Raw genomic sequence first — 19877 nt, 5'->3', positions numbered from 1 at the left:
AAATATTATTGTTGGTAAAGAGCCTTTTAAATTATTGCTTAAAACAAACAAATTTGATTGAACAAATTGAGCAATGAAAAATAAAGAATAAAGATGACTTTATAATTATAATGTACCACCAACTAATTCAAAATTGTGGATTACATCCATTTTAAATACCATTAGTAGCTGCAACAGGTATAGCTGCTCATACAAATGGTGCAGCTGCATTAGATGCATATGCTGGGAAGAAAAGTGTTGCTACAGTTACTGATTCTTCCAGATGCTAAGGCAAAGGTTTTAAATTAGTGGAGACTTTAACAAAAGGTGTAGGTTTAAAATTACCGGGTAAAGACAAAATTGTTAGATCTGGATCGGAAGTTGTTGTTGAAACTTCCAAAAAATCTGGTAGACCGAAGAAAACACAAGTAGAAGTGGTTAAAGTACCTAAACAGCTTGGAAGACCCAGAATAGTGGTTGAAGCTGCGATTTCACAGTCCAGAGAATACTCGCTTCCAAAAAACGGGGAACGTCAGAAAGAATAAAAATCACATGATACCGTTGACCACCCGCTCTCCATGGTATATATTTCCTTAGCAAACAAATCATTTAAAATAATGCTAATAGCCCTCTCTATTTAAGTTGGCCTACAAGTGATTTTGTCTCTGGAACCAAGTAGAATCTTTTCACGGAAACATGTCACAGATTCTATTTGAATTTTTAATAATTGTCTCTTAACGTTTGATGAGTTTCGTTAAACTTAATAAATTATACCTATTCATATGTATATTGAACGAAAAATTAATTCATCCCAACCCAAAAAATATGATAGGAAATAAATAAAGGCTAGTTTCTTTTCACAGTTTCAACAAATATGGCGTATGTAGAATGCTTCTCTGCAAAAATACCTTCCAAAGGATAATATCTATTTGTTTTTATTTCAACAAATTCTTTACGATTTAAAATAAAATATCATAATAAAATAAAAATTAAATAGAAATTAAATTTAAGTTGTACAAAACCCCTCCCTCAGGCTGTTATTCCTTGTTATGTTGTTTTTGGGGGGTGCTGGTAGTCTTAGCCTGGGTTCTGAGGCAAACCCCGCAGGGATATTGTTTGGAGGGAAGCTGGCTGCTTCTTACTCCTAGATCTGGGCCCCTCTGGTCCAATCGTTTTGACATATACAAATGCTACACAAGGTCACTATGAGTCAAATTGTTGGAAAGCAGCCAATGATCAGTCGACTGCTTTACCAACTGGCAATCCTCTGCCTTCAGAGAAACTTGATTTATTCTTTTTGTGTTTCATTTCTGCTTCTGGTGAGAGTTCAGGTGATGTAGGTTTTGATTTACTCCAAGAACTCCGAATAACAGAATATCTTGAGAATGAAGCCAGAGTTAATTAAAAGGAAGATTAATTTCGATTTGAAGTTTTGTTTAATAGAATTAGCAATTAATAAATGGAGAAACTTTTAAGCGAAATGAAAATGGTATACAAATGTAATCGAACTATTAGGAAGGAAGATTTAGACATTGGAATGGAATACAAGATTACAGTAATGAAATGTGTTACAACTAAAGATAGAAGTAAACCCGTTATTGCTATTAATTTTAAAGGTGAAATGGTTGATTTATTTTCACCTAAGCAGCTTTAATTCTAAAGCAGCTGATCTTGAAAGGAAATCTAAAAAACTAGATTAAGGTATGATTTTAAAGGTTTTTGAAAGAAAAAATAAAGATAAAATAAAATTGTTTTGGTATCGATATAGAAATATCCACTAAATATTCAATTAGTTCATTTTATCGGTAGTATAGGAAAAATGGAAAATAATTAAACCCTTATTTCACAAGACCGATTATGATCTTCAGGCTTAGTGTGGGAAAGTGTAAAAATGAGTGAAATTTCAATTTAAAATGGATTGAATTCAGTTTAAAGGGGGGTAAATTGATTGGATGGGGTCTATAACCCGTAATCACATAGTAAAAAGTATAAAAATAATCAAAATTTGATTTCCAAGGACTTGTTTTCATGTTGAATGCAGAGATGGAAAATGATAAAATTGTGCAATAATTAATATTAAAATGTTGTAAAAAGGACTGAAAATGATGTAAATTGAAAAGATAAGTTAGGTGGGCCAGAACAAATATTTTCTATACTTCTCCCTTGTAAAATTGAGAGCTACGTTAGGCACTCTAGATTTTATTTAACCATTGTTAGCGTCTTCATTATTCAATACACTAACAGCATCCATTACTAAAGAATAATATCCTTGATATTGACGTCTTGATAACGCCATTATAACATCTTGAGGGGCTAGTACCTCTATTTGTACCCCTATGGCTGTGCCCAAAACCATGGAGGCATCACTACTAGGAATATATGTTTATGGAAATTCCGGGGTACATTGAATGTCATTTTTTTAACGAACAGAAACTACTCCGTCTTGGAAGGAGTTCCTTTCGTCTCCTAAATACCTTGCTCCTCACGCTAAAGTTTTTAGCACATTAAAAAAATTCCTATTCTAATCAAACAGCCCTGGTGTTTCAGGTCGTTCTTAAAAAAATTAGACAGCTCAAACTTTATCTTAGAGAGCAAGGTACTGAGAAGGGGGAAACCCCTTCTTATACGAAAATATGCAGTTCATTTTGAACTTTATTGTTGCTCCTTACTTTCAATTGATAATATTTTTTTATGTTTAATTACTTATCGTTTTCCAAATAATACCAGGAAAATCTGGGTCAACCTGTAGGACAAAATCCCTATCCTCATGGGAAACTCCTCTGTGGAAAGTTCTTCCAACGAGAATACCCCCCCCCACACCTTAAGAATTCCTAGAGGACAGTTCAATCCTAGCTGAAAATTCCCCTCTCCCTTGTGTGAAATTTCTTGCCGACAATTCAGCCTGAAACAAATATCCTTTGCACACTTTTATCCCCAGACCTCTCCCCAGGGGCTCCGAGGGGTCATGTTAAATTCAAAGGTATAGTTTTGGAACCTTTCAACTATGCTAAGAAAACTGGCTATCTTAAACTTTTGATGGAACTGTTTAAGGGAAAAGATGGACGTGAGAGAGGGGCTAGTAGCCCTCTGATCTTTTTGGTTAAACAAAAGTGGCAATCGAAATTTTAATTTCGATTAAACGGGCACTATCCCAATGTTTTGGACAGTTAGTTCTATGCAATCCCCCTGGGAAAAAAACGACGCACATCCGTGATTTTTCTTCTGGCAAAAAAAACACCAATTGAAAAATTTTTGCATAGGAGCTTGAAACCTGTACAGTGGGGTTCTCTGAGTTGCTGGATCTCATAGTGTAATTTTAGTAAAAATTATTTTACTTTCAGAGGTGTTTCCTCCCTCTTAAGAATATCAGGCAAATTTACGCAGGTTCGTAGCTTTTTAAGGGTAGCATAAAGCTTAACGAATCTTATATATTTGGAATCAACATAAAAATCCGATGACATGTCAATTGATGCCTATTTAGTTATGTTACAAATCTTATCGCAAAACACTGAGTCCTATTTTCTTTTTCAATGATTTCTTTTTTCATTCAGAAAATTATATTTAATGTATACCTGCCTTCTTATTTTTTAATGACTTCATTTCTGGTCTACTTGTAGATGCAGGGGTTGTATTCATATCCGCTATCCGATCCACTTTCAAAGGTTTTAACAAGTGAAAATCTAATTTGGAACTAATAGATTATAGAGAGTAAAAATCATAAATATGATCAAAATCTTGATCAAATGTATGGAATATGGAGTATGAAATAGGAAGTATAGAATATTTACGAAATTTTAAGATTAAATAGGTTCACGTATCATCTTGATAAAAAACGCTCTGAGGTCTACCTGTCTAAATATAGTATGGACGTATGGTGGGAAATAGGAAGTTTCAAAGGCAGTATATTTGCATGAATCCTAATCTGGAATATATTAGGAACTGCATTGATTAACTATTTTACGTTTTTTTTTATTAATTATTCTCTTGTATGATTTATTCGATTGAATCAAGAATTTATGCGCTATATCGTGAAAAACCACTACATTTGCGAAAAATCACTGGCTTCAGAGCAAAAATCACTATAAATCACTAGCAAGAAGAAAATTACTAGGCAACTTAAAAATTATGAGAACTAGTGATAAATCACTAGGGTTTGCAACCCTGCTAAGACAGCCTAAGTGCTTCGGTGTAGCCTTGATAAGATATGTGATCCTGCACTGGTATAACGGATCATTACTTTTCCTGAGGCCAAAATAATTTCAATGATTTAAAGAACATGAACATTGGAACTTGGGATTTTATGAGGTTAAAAATGACTATCGTAGTTACATTTTGACTGACGAATGAAGACGACTCAAACTGGACTCATATCTCAGGGGTAGGAAGCATAAAATTAGGTGATATGGGATTTGTTTACTAATGTAGGAAGTATGGGGCACATAGACAAGGAGTAGGGCTCCTAATGAATATGGGAGCTGTTAAGTCTTGTTTAGACTGGGGAGGTATAGAATACTAAATGCTCATTAAATGACTAGAAAGTTCAGGGTATCCGTTAGAGTAGTATTTCTCCTGTAGAACCGACTGACAGAGATCCTAGTGAGTCCCCACATATTAATTTTACTTACAGTTACAGGAGCCAATAGACAGAAACCCAGGTAGAAATGTGATGTTTTTACTAGGAGATTTTAATGCCCAGGTCGGTAGAAATAGGGATATATGATATTTTAGCCTAGGTAAATTTGGTGCAGGAAAAGAAAACAGCAGCCTAATAGTTAAAGACTTCTGCAATTTTGCAGGTATACTAATCTTGTTATAACCAAAACGGCGTTTGGTCATAAAATGGTCCATAGGTTAACGTGGTATTCACATAAGGGTAAGACAGCAACCCTTATTAATTATTTTATAGTAAAACGAAAACTGACAGGATCAATACTAATACTGAAGTACTGAATATCATCATCTACTAGTGTCTAGGGTTAATTTAAAGAGAAAATATCTAAATGGTAACTACTTATCGGGAAGTTATGATGTTGGTAGAATCCAAGATGAGAATTAAAGATAAATCTTCCAGGAGCAGTTGAATACTAAACTTGAGTGTTTAAAATTTCGCAATGTGGGGGATGGTTGGAACAATTCTAGGAAAACAATTTGCAAAGTTTCTGATGGTGCAATAGGGACGAAAGTTAAGACTGCAGCTAAGAATATTAGTGAAAAAAGCTTTATATTTAATAGAGAGGAGAATGGGCGTGTACAAGAATTATCTGAGTGATAGATCATATAAAAACAAAAGGAATGTAAGAAAGCGGAGAAACCATTGAAATATGAACAAAGGAGGTTTGAAGTAGAGGCCATGGATAAAATTACCGAAGATCTGAAAGATGCAGATGGCATAATAGTAAAATGTTGCACTAGCATGTTAGTAAATTTAGAGGAAGTAGTCAATCAGAACTTGTCCCAGTTAAAGATAGGAACGAGACCATAATTAGTGATAAGGAAAAGGTTAAAGAGAGGTGGGCGGAACAGTTTGAATTTCTGCTAAACCAAGATAGATTTGCGCGAAAAGATATATAGGAAAATGAAGAAATTTGTGATATCTTGGATATGAAGGAAGATTTGTTTTGTGAAAAAGATTTAGCAACAGAATTAAAAGGATGAAAAAATAATAATAAGGATCTAGGGGCTGATACTGGGGTAAATAAGTTTCTTAAATATGGTGACTATGGTGAAAAGTTGTAGAAAATTATGAATAAGATTTCTGAAAAAGCGGAGGTACCTAAAGATTTTAGGAAAACCTTAATTAAACCACTGTATAAGAAAAGGTGAAAAAATTAGGTAGCAAATTGCTTAGTAATATGATACTTTTTAGACTAAGAGATGTTGTAGACCAAGGTGTAAGAGAAGAGCAGTGCGTTTTTAGAAAAGGTGAAGGTAAAGGTAAAGGATAAAGGTAGAAAAGGTGCAGGATGTGTCGACCAAATTTTCACTCGTAGGTTAATAATTGAGAAGTGCCTTACTTGTCAAACACCTTTGGTCCTCAGTTGTATAGATTATGAGCAAGCGTTCGATTCTTCTGATAGAAGATATTTAGCAAATGTCTTATCGTTGTGTGGTAAGCCAGGTAATCCATGTAAGGTATACCAGACAAATACATTAAAATGATCAGTGCTATGTACGAGAATAACACTGCTTTGGTTAAGGTAGGAAATCAGGTTAGCAGCTGGTCTTGTATTAAACCATCAATTAAGCAAGGTTTTGTTCTATTCCACTTAATATGGATGGTTTTGAACCACAGAAACAAATGGGGAGGAAAAATTCTCCTGGACTTAAATTATGCTGATGATTTAAGCATCCTAGATGAAAATGAAAGCAAAATGAATGAACTTTTAGAGGTTTTGCGAGTTAAGGGTGCTAGAATAGGTTTCAAAATTAATGTTAATAAGACCAAGTCTTTAAGGCTAGGAATAAGTGAAGATGAAAAGTTGACCTTAGGTAACGAAAAGATTGATCAGGTGGGCAGCTTCGCTTACCTTGGTAGCATTATTAGTAAAGACAGTAGGAGCAGTAAAGATATTAAAAGTAGAATAGCCAAGGCTCGGGATGTTTTTTTCACAGTTAAAAAAGACTTGGAAGAACAGGAGGATAAGTCGGCCAACCAAGATTAGAAAATTAGAAGCTACAGTGATGACAGACAGCGGCCCGAAAAGCAGATGAAGATTTACTAGATGTTTTCTGGAGAAATTGCCTAGGGTTTGATCTTGATACCCAACTTACTGACCGTATGTCGAAAAGATGACTGTACGAAAAATATGGCTCAATCCTGCTTTCTAAGACTATAACGAAAGAAAGGTTGAAATTGCTGGGGGATGTTGTGCTGATGAAGGATGACAGATTGCCGAAGATTGTCCTTTTCGGCCAACCAACTAGGGTTAAACGGAAAGAAGGTCGTCCTCGTCTGGGGTGGTTGGACGTCATAAAGTAAGATTTAAAGGAAATGGAAGCTTTCTTGGAGGATGTAAAAAGGGAGGCTTTGAACGGATTGGGATAGAGGAAGAGCGCCCGTAGCTCTGTTAGCCTCAGACGGCTTGGTGATGCGGTAAGTTGTTAGTAGTAGTATACTATTTTTTTTTACAGAAGTCTACAGTAAAATGAACTTAAACAAATCTTTCATACTCCAGCGCATGCTCATACACAAGTGAAACGGGAAACAAAAAATAACGTCCAGGATATTTCACTACCTGACGATTAAAGCATTAAGATAAACCAGTAATAAACTAATTTCATAAGCTATCTTAATTCTTTATTTTGCAGTCTTAGTTAAATTGAGATCTGAATGCGCTACTCTGGAATAACTTACTAATAAACAATCATGGCAAAACCAGCTTGAAAGGGCCCTCGAAGGGGAGAGGTCATCCCCTCTAGAAAACCAACAATTTAGAAAAGGCATACTTTGTAACCATCTGGGAAAAAGTAAGTTATTCTTATAACAATTTCTTTCATACGTCAGCCCCCCCCCCCACCCTGCCCTGTAGGTGTTTGTGAAAATATTGATCACCTAACCTAACCAGCGGAAAAGAAGTTTAAATCTAATTACAGTCTTCAGATTTTTCAACATGTTGCCACTAAACCTCTTGTACAGTGGGTCTTGCGGCCAGTTTATTTAACCATTATCAAATACTGCATCGCTTCCCTACGTTTTGACATTTTTAAAATTCGAAATTTTTAATTAGACAAATTGGTGGAAAACTTAAAATACAATTTATCAATAAATCCACAGAGCCAAAAAGTTCCATGCGTTTATTTATCTTATTTTCCTCTTCCTCTTCCTCTTGCAGGTTTATTACCACCCTGAGTTACCTTGCCTTTGCCTTTGCTTGTCGAATCACCTTCAGTTTTTTTGCTTCGTGGCTTACTTTTCACCTAAAGAAATAAAACAGGTTTAAAGACAACAGATTGCAGCAGTAGCTAGTTGACACTATGTTAGCTAAGATCATATCATCTAAAAGAAGAGTTTTATCTGAATTCTGGTTAGTTTTGAATTCACTATTCCGTTCAGTTTTTACCATTTTTATTTATTCCAAAATTTTATACTAGCCAATTTTGGCTCTTGAAAGATAAAGAATGAAACCCTTGCATGATTTTGGTCCAAAAAATGAAATATTCTTGCGTTTTCCCCAAATAAATTTGACAGCAAGATGTGTGTGTGTGTGTGGGAGGAGATTTGACAGAGAGCAAGTTTAAATGGAATTAAATTTGCAATTTTCACCGAAAGAAATATCACTTATGCCATTTTCACCTAAAGAAATAAAACAGGTTTAAAAACAATAGATTGCAGCAGTAGCTAGTTGACACTGTGTTCACGATGTTAGCTAAGATCATATCATCTAACAGAAGAGTTATTTTTGAATTCACTCTTCTGTTCAATTTATTCCATTTTTATTTATTCCATTTTATTTATTCCAAAATTTTATACAGGCCAATTTTGGCTCTTGAAAGATAAAGATTGAAACCCTTGCGTGATTTTGGTCCAAAAAAGTGAAATACAAAAAAGGACAAAATCAAAAAGTAACAAATAACCTTAAAAAACTGTAAAAAAATCATAGGGATACGATGATCATCTTCAATCAGCTGGATAAAGGAAAAACTGAAATTATAATATAAAATCTTAGATTAGTAAAAAAAAAATACTTTTGAAGTTCTTTATAATCTTTAGTACATTTGAAAAATATGGACCCAAAATTTGCTTTTCCAAGTTATTTTCCTCAAATTCTTTTGAACTCTAAGGTCACTGAATTTTTCTAATTTATTGGTCTTTTATTTCTTGCATGTTTTGAGCGTGAAGTTTTTAAATTGGAGGTTCTCCAGACTGTAACTTGGGGTTAGTTTCATTTGTGAAAGTTCTCTTTAATAAAATTAACACTATACTAGGCTTTATTGAGCATATGCAAATATATATTTTACTAGCTGTTGGTGTGGCACTTCGCCCCAAGCCCCCCCCGCGCGCGTAAGTCGTTACGCGCCATATTAGTTACGCGCCATTGTAGTTGTGTCCCTGTGTCCCAACTGTGAATATAGATAGATATAGATACATGTTTTTAACTACGTAAAACTTGCGAATATACAACATTCTTCGCTGTCCCATTGTCCGTGCATATAAATAAAATGTCAGGTTTACCGACTCTTGAACATGCAACATATAATTGTCCATGGGAAAAACAATCCGTATTCAGATCTATACCACATTTTTCTAAAGATTGACCTTGAGCTTTGTTGATGGTGATTGATAATCGAATATTCCCTGTGTCCTCGTTGTCATTTATATATCCCCCCTGTGCCCCCCGGCATCCCCGTTGTAGTTGGGTCCCTGTGTCCCGGTTGTCATTTATATTCCCTTTGTCCCGGTCGTCATTTGTGTCCCGGTCTGTAATTTCTCTTTCAGTGTCCCGGTCGTCATTTATATTCCCTGTGTCCCGGTCGTCATTTGTGTCCCGGTCTGTAATTTCTCTTTCAGTGTCCCGGTCGTCATTTACATTCCCTGTGTCCCGGTCGTCATTTGTGTCCCGGTCTGTAATTTCTCTTTGAGTGTCCCGGTCGTCATTTATATTCCCTGTGTCCCGGTATATTGATCTTGATTTTCGATTTGGGCACCAAACGACGTCATTTGGAAACATGAGTTATATTTTCTGTATGTTTAATAAAATACGCTTAGATTCTGACGTAGTTCCAGTAAGCAAAGTCTTCAATGGCTCTGGTGGTGCAGCCAGTTGAGGAAGTCTAACTTTTCCTGAGGCGCAACACATCTACTCAAGCTATAATCATCGACTGGACTGTACCTGATTCCTCGGCACGCTTACTTTTGGCATTATCTCTTTGAGCCGCAAGCCTGTTTTCACGCTGTTCTTGTGATACCTCGGCATGATTTTTTTTCGATAATTTCTCTTTGAGCCACAAGCCTGTTTTCACGTTGCTCTTGTGATTCCTCGGCACGATTTTGGTAATTTCTCTTTGAGCCGCAAGCCTGTTTTCACACTGTTCTTGTGATTCCTCGGCATGCTTTCTTTTGTTACTTTCTCTTTTAGCCGAGAGCCTTTTGGCATTAACTCTTTGAGCAGCTTTCTTGGCTGTTTCTTCTGCCGTTGTAGGATTTATACTAAAATTTCTCATATTTCTCATAAATTTTCTCATATACAAAGCCTTATATATTTATAATGACGTCATATGCGTACAAACACACAAACATACAACTTATTTTTATATACTAGCTGTTGGTAGTTGGTGGGGGCGCTTCGCGCCCCCCAATCCCCCTGGCGCGTAAGTCTTTACGCGCCATTGTAGTTGTGTCCCTGTGTCCAACCTGTGAATATAGATAGATATATATATATATCTATGTTCTTAACTACTTCTTAACATGTTCTTAACTACGTAAAACTTGCAAATATACAACATTCTTCGCTGTCCCATTGTTTGTGCATATCAATAGATTGTCAGGTTTACCGACTCTTGAACATGCAACATATAATTGTCCATGGGAAAACAATCCGCATTCAGATCTATACCTCATTATTCTAATGATTGCCCTTGAGCTTTGTTGATGGTGATTGCTAATCGAACATTCCCTGTGTCCCGGTCGTTATTTATATTCCCTGTGCCCCGGTCATTATTTGTGTCCCGGGGTCCCAGTCTGTAATTTCTCTTTGAGTGTCCCGGTCGTCATTTATATTCCCTGTGTCCCGGTCTGTAATTTCGTCAGTCGACAAACATGACGTCAGTCGACAAACAACTTCATGACGGAATAATGCTCAATCCTTATAATGACGTCAGTCGACACACAAACATGACTTCAGTCAACACACAAACAAACAATTTATTTTTATATTTATAGATGGATATAATAAAAAATATATACAATTTACTGGTCTTATTTTTGAGATTTACATTTGCCTAACTAACTGCTATACTAGAGTTTTTCTAAAAATCCACGTACTAAAATACTGGTAAAAATGTTAAAAGCAAAAACTTCAAACGTTAAAACGTTAAAAACCAAATCAGTACCACTACATAAGAAGAGTAAAACAAAATCTTCTGGTACTTATTGGACATTACGCAAAAAACCAAATAAGGGAAAATAAAAACCTTGATCATAGCATCTTTTTTCAGATCATCCTCATCTTCATCTTCTTCTAAAAGAGCTTCTTCTTCTTCAGCAGTCATGCCTTCCTCATCTAGCCCTTCAGTGGCGAAGCCACCACCTCCTCTGACTTTAGACATTTTCATATCAGCATAGGGGGTAAGATGTCCCTCTTTATTAAAGGTCCGAGTGAATGCAGATTTCACCTGGGTTAGAGAAATAAAAAATAAGCTGTTCTTTCACCTTCCGTGTTTTTCCCTTTTTCTTTTTTCTTACTACTTATATACTTTATTGACTATTTTATCTTTTTACTTTTTATATTCTTTTTTCCACTCTTTTTTCCTAACCAGCTTACAATGTTTGTTGCAATATGTATAAAAGAAGCTGTTCTTTTACCTTCCGTGTTTTTCTCTTTTTTCGTTCGTTTTTCTTGGGTTAGAGAAATCCCTGAACACTTTGATAAATGAACAAAAACCTACAATTTTTCCCGATAACAAAAAAAAGAAAAAAAAGAGAGGTTGCTAGACAATGAGAACCAAGATTTGGAAGGATCGTGTATCAAATAATAAATTGTGAACAAAAACTATGCTCCGATTCCCCCCTTTAGGGCTTCAATGAAAGAAATATTAAGATGAGAGGGCTAAGTTTTACAAATTAAGGATTTTAATTTGCTAATCATAGCACTTTTTAGCAATTGATAACTTAAACGCATGTTCAATCAGCTTTGATATTTCTCTGACGCAAAGTGAGTTTGAGTCAGAGAAATATTGTATGCTCGTTAATCATAAGACTCTTGGATGCTAGTTCTCCTATTCAAGCACCTCAATAGATGAGCCAGGGAGGGGTATCTTCCTAGATTTTGAGCTCCCCTCTGTATTGACATATTATATGCACACATATAATGTGTGCAGCAAATAACACATACTTTTACTACTAAATCGGTCTGTTATGCCTGTCAGAACGCAAACAGCAAAAATAGCGCCATCAAATTGTTAAGAAAGAAAGAAAAGCCGCAGAAAACGTAATTTAGAATTGCCTTTTTGTTTGTCTTAGCATATCATAGGCAGCGCAATAGCGCTGCCTAAGTAAAGAGCGATGTGGGCGCAATGTATTTTCGAAGGAGTTGTCGTAGAAACTTTGAAAACGACTTATTTGATTAGAAACCGAAAGGGCTATTGCCCTTTGTAATAGTCAAAATTGATTCGAAAGCAACTAAGCAGCAGCACTTTAGCAGACATTTTAGCAGCACAACATGTGTTTTAACAGCTTTTATTTGAGCAAAAAGTATTTTTATGTTTAAAAATGGTATTTTTGGACAAAATCTACCAACAAATTTAAAAACTGCTAAGTAGCATGGTTGCTTTGCTACTCCATGATATGGAGTGCTTTGCCTTTGGTATGGAGTGCTTTGCCAAAGCATCCATGATATGGATGCTTTGCCTTTTCCATGACAGAGAAGGACATCCTCCAATGGGACGGGAAAAGGTCGTGAGAAAGGATTTAAAGGAAACAGCAACTTCATAGGAGGTACATTCAAGAGTGAAGCTTTGAGTCGGTTAGGACGGAGGAATTAGTACGCAGTTGTAAACAAAAATCTGGATAAACAATTGTTCGTAGATATTATCATTTTTTGCAAAGGACAAATATAGAACATCTAAATGAAGAACAAAAGCTAGGTAATGCTGTCAATTTATATTTATATATTTATATATATATATATATATATATATATATATATATATATATATATATATATATATATATATATATATATATATATATATATATATATGTATATGTTCCCTCAGAAAAATGTTTTTGCGACAATCAGATATAGTTTGCACCAAAAGGACAAGAAAGGGATATTGTCTTTTTTTCAACAATTTTCAGCTAATATTAATCCTATTTTCAATCTAAAAAAAATATACTCTAAATTTCGAAAATGCAATTCACCAGAAGGATAGCCAACTTTCGACTATAGAATAATAGCAAAAGTGTTGCCTTTTGTTGATACATTAAAACTATAGGAGCAAGGCCGTATCCAAAATTTTTCTTCTTTTTGTTTTTTTTGGGGGGGGGAGGGCTACAATAAAAAATATGCATAATTTTTTTCATATAGATTTTTGTTACGTTTTTGCTAGTCGGACAAAAATCCCCCCCCAACACACACTGGATACGGCCTTGCGTAGGAGAGTAGAAAATAACATAAGAAAGTTCAACAATGTACATAAACCTTAAACAATATTGAGTAACATATAACATTCTGTTATGCCATATTAATATTAAATTATATAAGGGAAACTTATGTTTCAGTTTTTGCAAAATGGCCCGTTGAAGAGGATTTTATGTCATATCCAAAGCTAGAATATCTTGATGTGTACCTTTTAGGGTTAAGGTGGCAGAATATTTGAATGTCTCATTATTGATAAACAAAATAAATGGTGATGTCTTAAATATTTTAGAAAAAGATTGGGTTCCTGATCTTTAAAGATGAACTATTTGTCTAGCTTTTAGCAACGGCCTATCTCCTATACAAAGGGAAAAATAAAAGGGTGGAAATGTATACTGTGGCGTACTTCCAAGGACCCCAGCCCTACACATAAGTAACGTTTAAGCTTCAGGTTAATAATAATAGCAAAAATATGTTTTTATTGAGGAAGGGGAAGGTAGAGTAAAATCGAGAAGTATTGAGGGGAGATGGGGAGTACAAACAGTAAAAAAACAAGTGAGCACTGTGTCCAAAGGTCCCTAGAGTATATCCAAATCATAGCCTTCTTCTTTCTAAAAGTCTAACAACTGATAATTTTCTAACCTTAGCTTCCACTTGGCTCATAGGATCTTTCCTTCCAGGCCAGGTTGTCAAAGATAAAATATCACCCAAATCTTCTCGAATCAAATCATATGATGTCATAGCTTCAACTGACTTTTCTACACCATCTGTACCCTCTTTTATCAGAGGCCTAGTGACTGCGTCCCTTATATACTGAATGTAGTCCAAATTCACTGCTCTTTTGCTACCAGAGATTCTAAAAAGAAATGACAACAACTAAAAAACGCGTTAAATTTGAATTTTTTATATTTCAGTATGTTGAGGCTGAGTTCAAACCTTGGGTTTCGTATTACCAGGCTAAGGTTAAACCCACTGTGCCACTACAAGACCCTGAGCACCTCAAAGTCCCTTCCTGGTTTATGAAGAAAAGTGTACACATCATCAAAGCATGAATATCACTTGTTAGGGAGGAGGCAAGCAGCCAGCATTTTTAAAAGCCTGAATTCAGGAAAAAACATTACCTGATAAATTCGACCGACATCTTAAATTTAAAGAATTTTAAAAACGCAGGCGTCCTCTGTAGTATTCATTATGCTCTCTCCGTTAAATACTCCGTGGTTATACATAAAACAAACATATTGTTTCAACGTCAATAGTCCACCCGGAAACATTGAAGCTACAGGTCACTAATTTTCCGACAAAAATTTAAGATCTGATCTGAAACTTATTTAGACATAAACCGTAACTGGTTTGTGAATCCAATAGGACGTGATCTTCTTTATTTGACCTTCCCTAGAAAGTCATTAAAGAGTAACAATGATAGGGCATGCACACGTTGTGGATAGGCATCTTGAAGCCGTCACCGCCCCTTATCCCCGCGTACTTTCCTGGCCAGTTTCCTTTATGGATTTATTTTCTTTTTCGTATCCCACTTCTAATATATTGATAAACGAGTAAAATATTAGCTACTTAAATTTATTTAAAAGCACTAAACTCATTTATTTGAAGGATTGACGGGAAAAAGCACCTCATTACTTGTTTTTTTTTTAGTACTTCTTAGAAGCTTTGCTTAGTTCCTTTAATGGGAAGAATAGGCAAAAGTCAAGAAGCAGAATCGGATTCCCTTTCAAAAGAGAGTCAAATTTTCCACAGAAAGAGAGAGAGAGAGAGAGAGAGAGAGAGAGAGAGAGAGAGAGAGAGAGAGAGAGAGAGAGAGAGAGAGAGAGAGAGAGAGAGAGAGAGAGAGAGAGAGAGAGAGAGAGAGAGAGAGAGAGAGAGAGAGAGAGAGAGAGAGAGAGGAAACTTGGGTAAGTTATGGCTATTTTAATCCGAAAAAACTGTCAAAGTGTTTTGAAAATGGACATGTTCTAAATGGAAAACGGTTATAAATTCACTAAACCAAAAAAACTGATTAGGGGGATTTTTTTCCACATGGTCACTTGGTGCTTTAATCAGCTATCAAATTCAAACAGTATAAAGATGCGTTGGTCTGTATAATTTGAATGCCTAAAGCAGGACCCTAGGGTATCCCCCCTCTCTCTCACCCCCAAGTTTAAAAGTATAAATACTCTGCAATTCTTGTAGCTTGCGATTGTTTTGTCACCACTTAAGATGTCTATTTGGAGAGCCAAAGCAGACTCATAGAACACTGCTTATTCAAGGATTTCTGAGTAAACTTATCAAGGGCTTTGAAGTTGAATATTATAATACGGAAAAAAAAGAAAATAAACAATTTTAAGCATAGATTCCACAGATGATGTGTCACTTTCACCAAAGTTGGCATTTAATTGTTTTAGAAATCATTAATTCAACCATTCATTATAACAATTGATAAGCCATGAATAACTTTTATACATGGCCTAGGACTGAAGTGGTAGCGAAATGGGAACAGCTAAATTACTTTGCCTTTATTTGGTACTATTTTAGGGGTAGACCAATAGAATCCATATTTTATTGAATGTTCAAACATCATGGTCACTTTTCTCACATGACACAAGCCCATTTGGACACATGCATCATCATGGTAAAAAAAAGGTACTTGTCTGTTATAGCGCCTATGTATATAGGAAAGTAGAGATCAAAACTTGTTTCTCTGACGGTCGTTCATAATAAAATACCACAATATATGATGAAAATAAACTACTTTATTAACCAATTTGGGCTATATATTTGCCAATTAAGGATGGGTAGTGGGGGGGGGGTTGTAAAGCATAGTGGGTCTTCATGCAAAATGTGTTAACTACAATTGTTCTGCATATTATGAAGTAAGAATTGTTTTCTTACTTCAAGCTGTCCAAATACTTTCCTCCACCCCCCTAATCTGCAAAAATATAACCCAGATTACATATTTTCCATTTATCCTTTCACTTACCTTTGTAGGAATTCCGAATCTCTCTAATTGGGTAGTTTCCATTTAAGGTATTTATGTATTATAGTGACCACATTCAAGAAGTGAAGTTAGGTTAATCATAATAAAATAAACGAAAATATGATAATTTAGTAACTACAACAGAGGATTATGGAAAACAGGCCTCCCAGAACGCATTATATTAAATACCTAACCCAATCTATATACATAGCAGTTTATCTCACTCAGGCTAAGGTAATTATCTCCGAGTGCACCCAGAGAAACCAGTTTTATGACATCAAGGACTACTCGCATATTTTAACATTTTCTTTTAAAGCGGCGACACAGTCCACAATGAATGCCTGGGCGAAAATTACACGTTTTTGAAAATACAAGAATAAACGATTGGAAAAAGTAAAACATACACGATTGTTGATTTTTCAACAATCAGGGTCAATTTTAGGTACTAAAAAATCGTTGCAAAAAACAAACATAGTATAGTTGTGTTTTTAACAATTAATTGTGATTTTAAGGCACAGTAAAACCCATAAAGAATGGCTATTTTTTCTAGTCATACCTAGTTGTTGATTCCTCTCCCTTTAGCCCCCCATATGGACGGATCTGGGGAAACAACTTTATCAAGTCCATTTGCGCAGCTCCCTGGAATCAAAACAAATGAAAAAATTGGTTCTACTTAGCTTCTATATACATAGGCGCTATAACAGAAAAGTACCAGAAAAAAAATTTTGTATGAACAAACGTTTTGAATTTGACAATTATTTAACTATTTTCGTGAAATTTATGGAAACACTTTCTATTGAGGCTACAACTTGCGAAAACGTTTAGAAAAAAAAATCAAAAAAGAAAAGAAAAGGCAAATAAAAAGAAAAGACGATGTTCCGACTAATCCAATTTAAATATGAGCTTGGTAATTTCATAATAAAGAACTTCAGAGAAAAAAAAAAAAAAAAAAAAAAAATCAGGGATACGTTCTGCGGATGAGTGAACCTTAGGTTGTTTAACTGTGTCTCATACGGTTCTAATCGTGTCTTGATACCCTATTTTTCGCATTAGAATCTACAATTCACAAACAGCTCAGCAAGTAAGAAGAGAGCAAGTGAGAGTTGAAGAATCCTTGAGCATAAAGATCAAGGATATCAAAATAACCAAAATATTTTAAAAGAAGTAATAACTTGTAAGTATCCTTGAGCATGAAGAACAAGGAGACCGAAATGGGTTGGACCAGTTGACCAAATGCGTTGAATTTCAGAAGATGGCTTATAAACGCGCTTCCGCTTTTTTTTTTTTCTGAAAATCAGTAACGACCCCAAAATAGTTGGGAGATTATCGAAAGTTTTGTTAAGGCGGGGAAAAAATCAGGAGGTTTTCAACAGCTGTTATGTATCACATACCAGTTGTATTGGTGGTAAAAATGTCCGTAATAGAGAGACAGAACAAAGTAGAATAAGAAATATTTGTGAGAGTCTTAAGTCCATTCTTCACCTCCCAGAACTTCTGGGGTCTACCTCAAACTCCCCACGCAGTGCCCAGAGCCAATCCAGTTCTGAAAATGGTTCTATCCAGAGCATCTGTTTTTTATTCCCATAAAGTTACATTCCGATCTCTCCAGTCCAAGCCGGTCACGTACCCCCCCCCCCAATATTTGTCGGATCCGGTCCGGACATGAAAAAGATCACCAGAGACATGTCGTCTGTTCAATTATTAAGTTTCGCTCGAATCCGATCACCTGTTCCAAATTTACACATGACTCAATATTCCGGATTCCCAATATAAGTCAGTTTGATCGGATCCCTGATACGCCAATCCCTTCATTCTAACCGTTTTTCTAGATTTCCGATCTCCCCAAAACAGAACAAAATAACACACTTTGAATAGCAAAAATAACACAATTTTAATACAGTTTGAACACCGTGACATAAAATTTGGACATATCGGCACTTTGAAAACAGATTTGGTATGGCTGGCTTCGGCCTACATCTTAAAATCCATCCTCCTATATTGTGAAGCCGATTTCACCGACACTCGAAATCGTTATTTTGATTTAGGCTAGCCTATTAGTCTGGGGAATACCAGGTATCCATAAGACCCGTAAGAATAGTGTATTCAAATTTGTACTATAGAATCCTTGAACTAGCAAATAGTTAAGAATTGGTTTCAAGTTAAAACATGTTATTTTGGTAAAGAAACAGATCATAGAAGCAGAAAAGCCACCTACTCCCGAGGACAGTTCAGTAGCCTAATTCTTGGGTTGCCCACATGCAGGGATGCATAATTGTCCAGTTCCAGTAAACTTGTTACTTGCCCTAAAAAAAAATAAAAAAAAATCCTGTCATGTAAGGTAAGCCGCGTCCTTATTGTACACAACCTATCCAGTGGAAATGAACTGTCAGAGCTGACTGATCAGATCAGATGAAGTTATGATCTGAGAATTAAATCAAATCAATCCTTTTTCAAACACAACAATGGTCTGTCACGGGACAAGCTGCTGACTAGGTCATTAACTAGGGTCCGCAGTTGACTTCCGCGAATCAAACGCGGCCAGCGTCTTTGAAATCCCCCTTTTACGGGCAACAAAGACTTGCATTTTGCCAAACAATCGCGAAAGATCAGAAATTTCAAGTTGAACAGAGCTCAATTCAACAGAAATCGGGAGAAAATTTCAGTCGGGAGATTTTCCAAAAAGTCGAAAGGTATCCAGATAAATCGAGAGGTGTGAAAGCACTGATTATAATTTTCAATTGTACAGAAAATGTCACTTAAGCATTTTGATTTACTGCAAATAAACTGACCCAGATTTTACCATCTATATGATAGGAGAACTGACCTTAGTCGCATATGCATTTGAAGATGTTGGAGCAATCTATCATTTTTGTTAGTGGTTGAATTTTTTCCAAGCCACTGTGGGAATCCTATTTGACCAACAAAATGTCCTTCCATTAGATCGCCAGGTATTACACTTGAATAAATCGCCTGAAAAAAAAAAAAAAAAAAAAAACAACTTGATCAGTGTAAATTCCGTTAGATTTAACCCCTTGCGAAAACAACGAAAACCAGTGACCTTAATCACAAAATTACCCAGTTTCTATCAAAAGAGCAATATTTCTTAAAATATATTTTGGTATGATCCGGCAGTAGACGCAATAATTAATACATAAGCTTATTGGTGATCTCTGGCAGGGTGTGCTTGCACGAGCTATTTGGATTTTAACTGTCATGCCACCAATAGGGGTTTCTTTTGGTGTTTAAAACACAAACAAAATGTATAAATAAAGACGTCCAACAAATAATTTTAAGGTACTAATCAATTTGGTACTTGTGCGTTAACATCAACATACATACCCAAAAGCCAGCCGGATACCACACTCTTCTTACTCTTCTTTTAAACACCGTAAGATAGGGCAAATATACATTTGTTTCACGTACTTTTTGTTTGTGGTTTGGAACAGGCAAAATACGTTATCTAGCACTACGTTGAATATAAATTACTGCATTAATACAGCTTATTGTAATGGATGACGAGGCATACGCAGCTATTTGCCTCAGCCCTCAAGCGGCCTGGTATTGCGACGGTGTTAGCATTGACTTATTGAATAAGCGCAATTATTATACAGTATTGAGCACCATTTGAAAAAAAA

At 35.6% G+C, this 19877-nt stretch overlaps 1 protein-coding gene across 1 annotated transcript in view; it reads right to left on the bottom strand.

Moving 5' to 3' along the window:
* Nucleotides 1-7679: 7679 nt before the first annotated feature.
* LOC136041093 (replication factor C subunit 1-like) overlaps nucleotides 7680-19877 on the bottom strand; it is a 28024-nt gene continuing 15826 nt past the window's right edge. The window contains exons 5-8 of the mRNA XM_065725647.1: nucleotides 19067-19212; nucleotides 13917-14130; nucleotides 11110-11310; nucleotides 7680-7896 (exon numbers count right to left, since the gene is read on the bottom strand). Of these exons, the coding sequence (XP_065581719.1) occupies nucleotides 7783-7896; nucleotides 11110-11310; nucleotides 13917-14130; nucleotides 19067-19212 (675 nt within the window). The 3' untranslated portion in view covers nucleotides 7680-7782. The remainder of the gene's footprint in view (nucleotides 7897-11109; nucleotides 11311-13916; nucleotides 14131-19066; nucleotides 19213-19877) is intronic.

The sequence above is a fragment of the Artemia franciscana genome, chromosome 21 (genome assembly GCF_032884065.1).
Source record: "Artemia franciscana chromosome 21, ASM3288406v1, whole genome shotgun sequence".
NCBI lineage: Eukaryota > Metazoa > Arthropoda > Branchiopoda > Anostraca > Artemiidae > Artemia > Artemia franciscana.
Note: the sequence above shows the minus strand (reverse complement) of the source record. Positions and strands in the feature narration are given on the sequence as shown.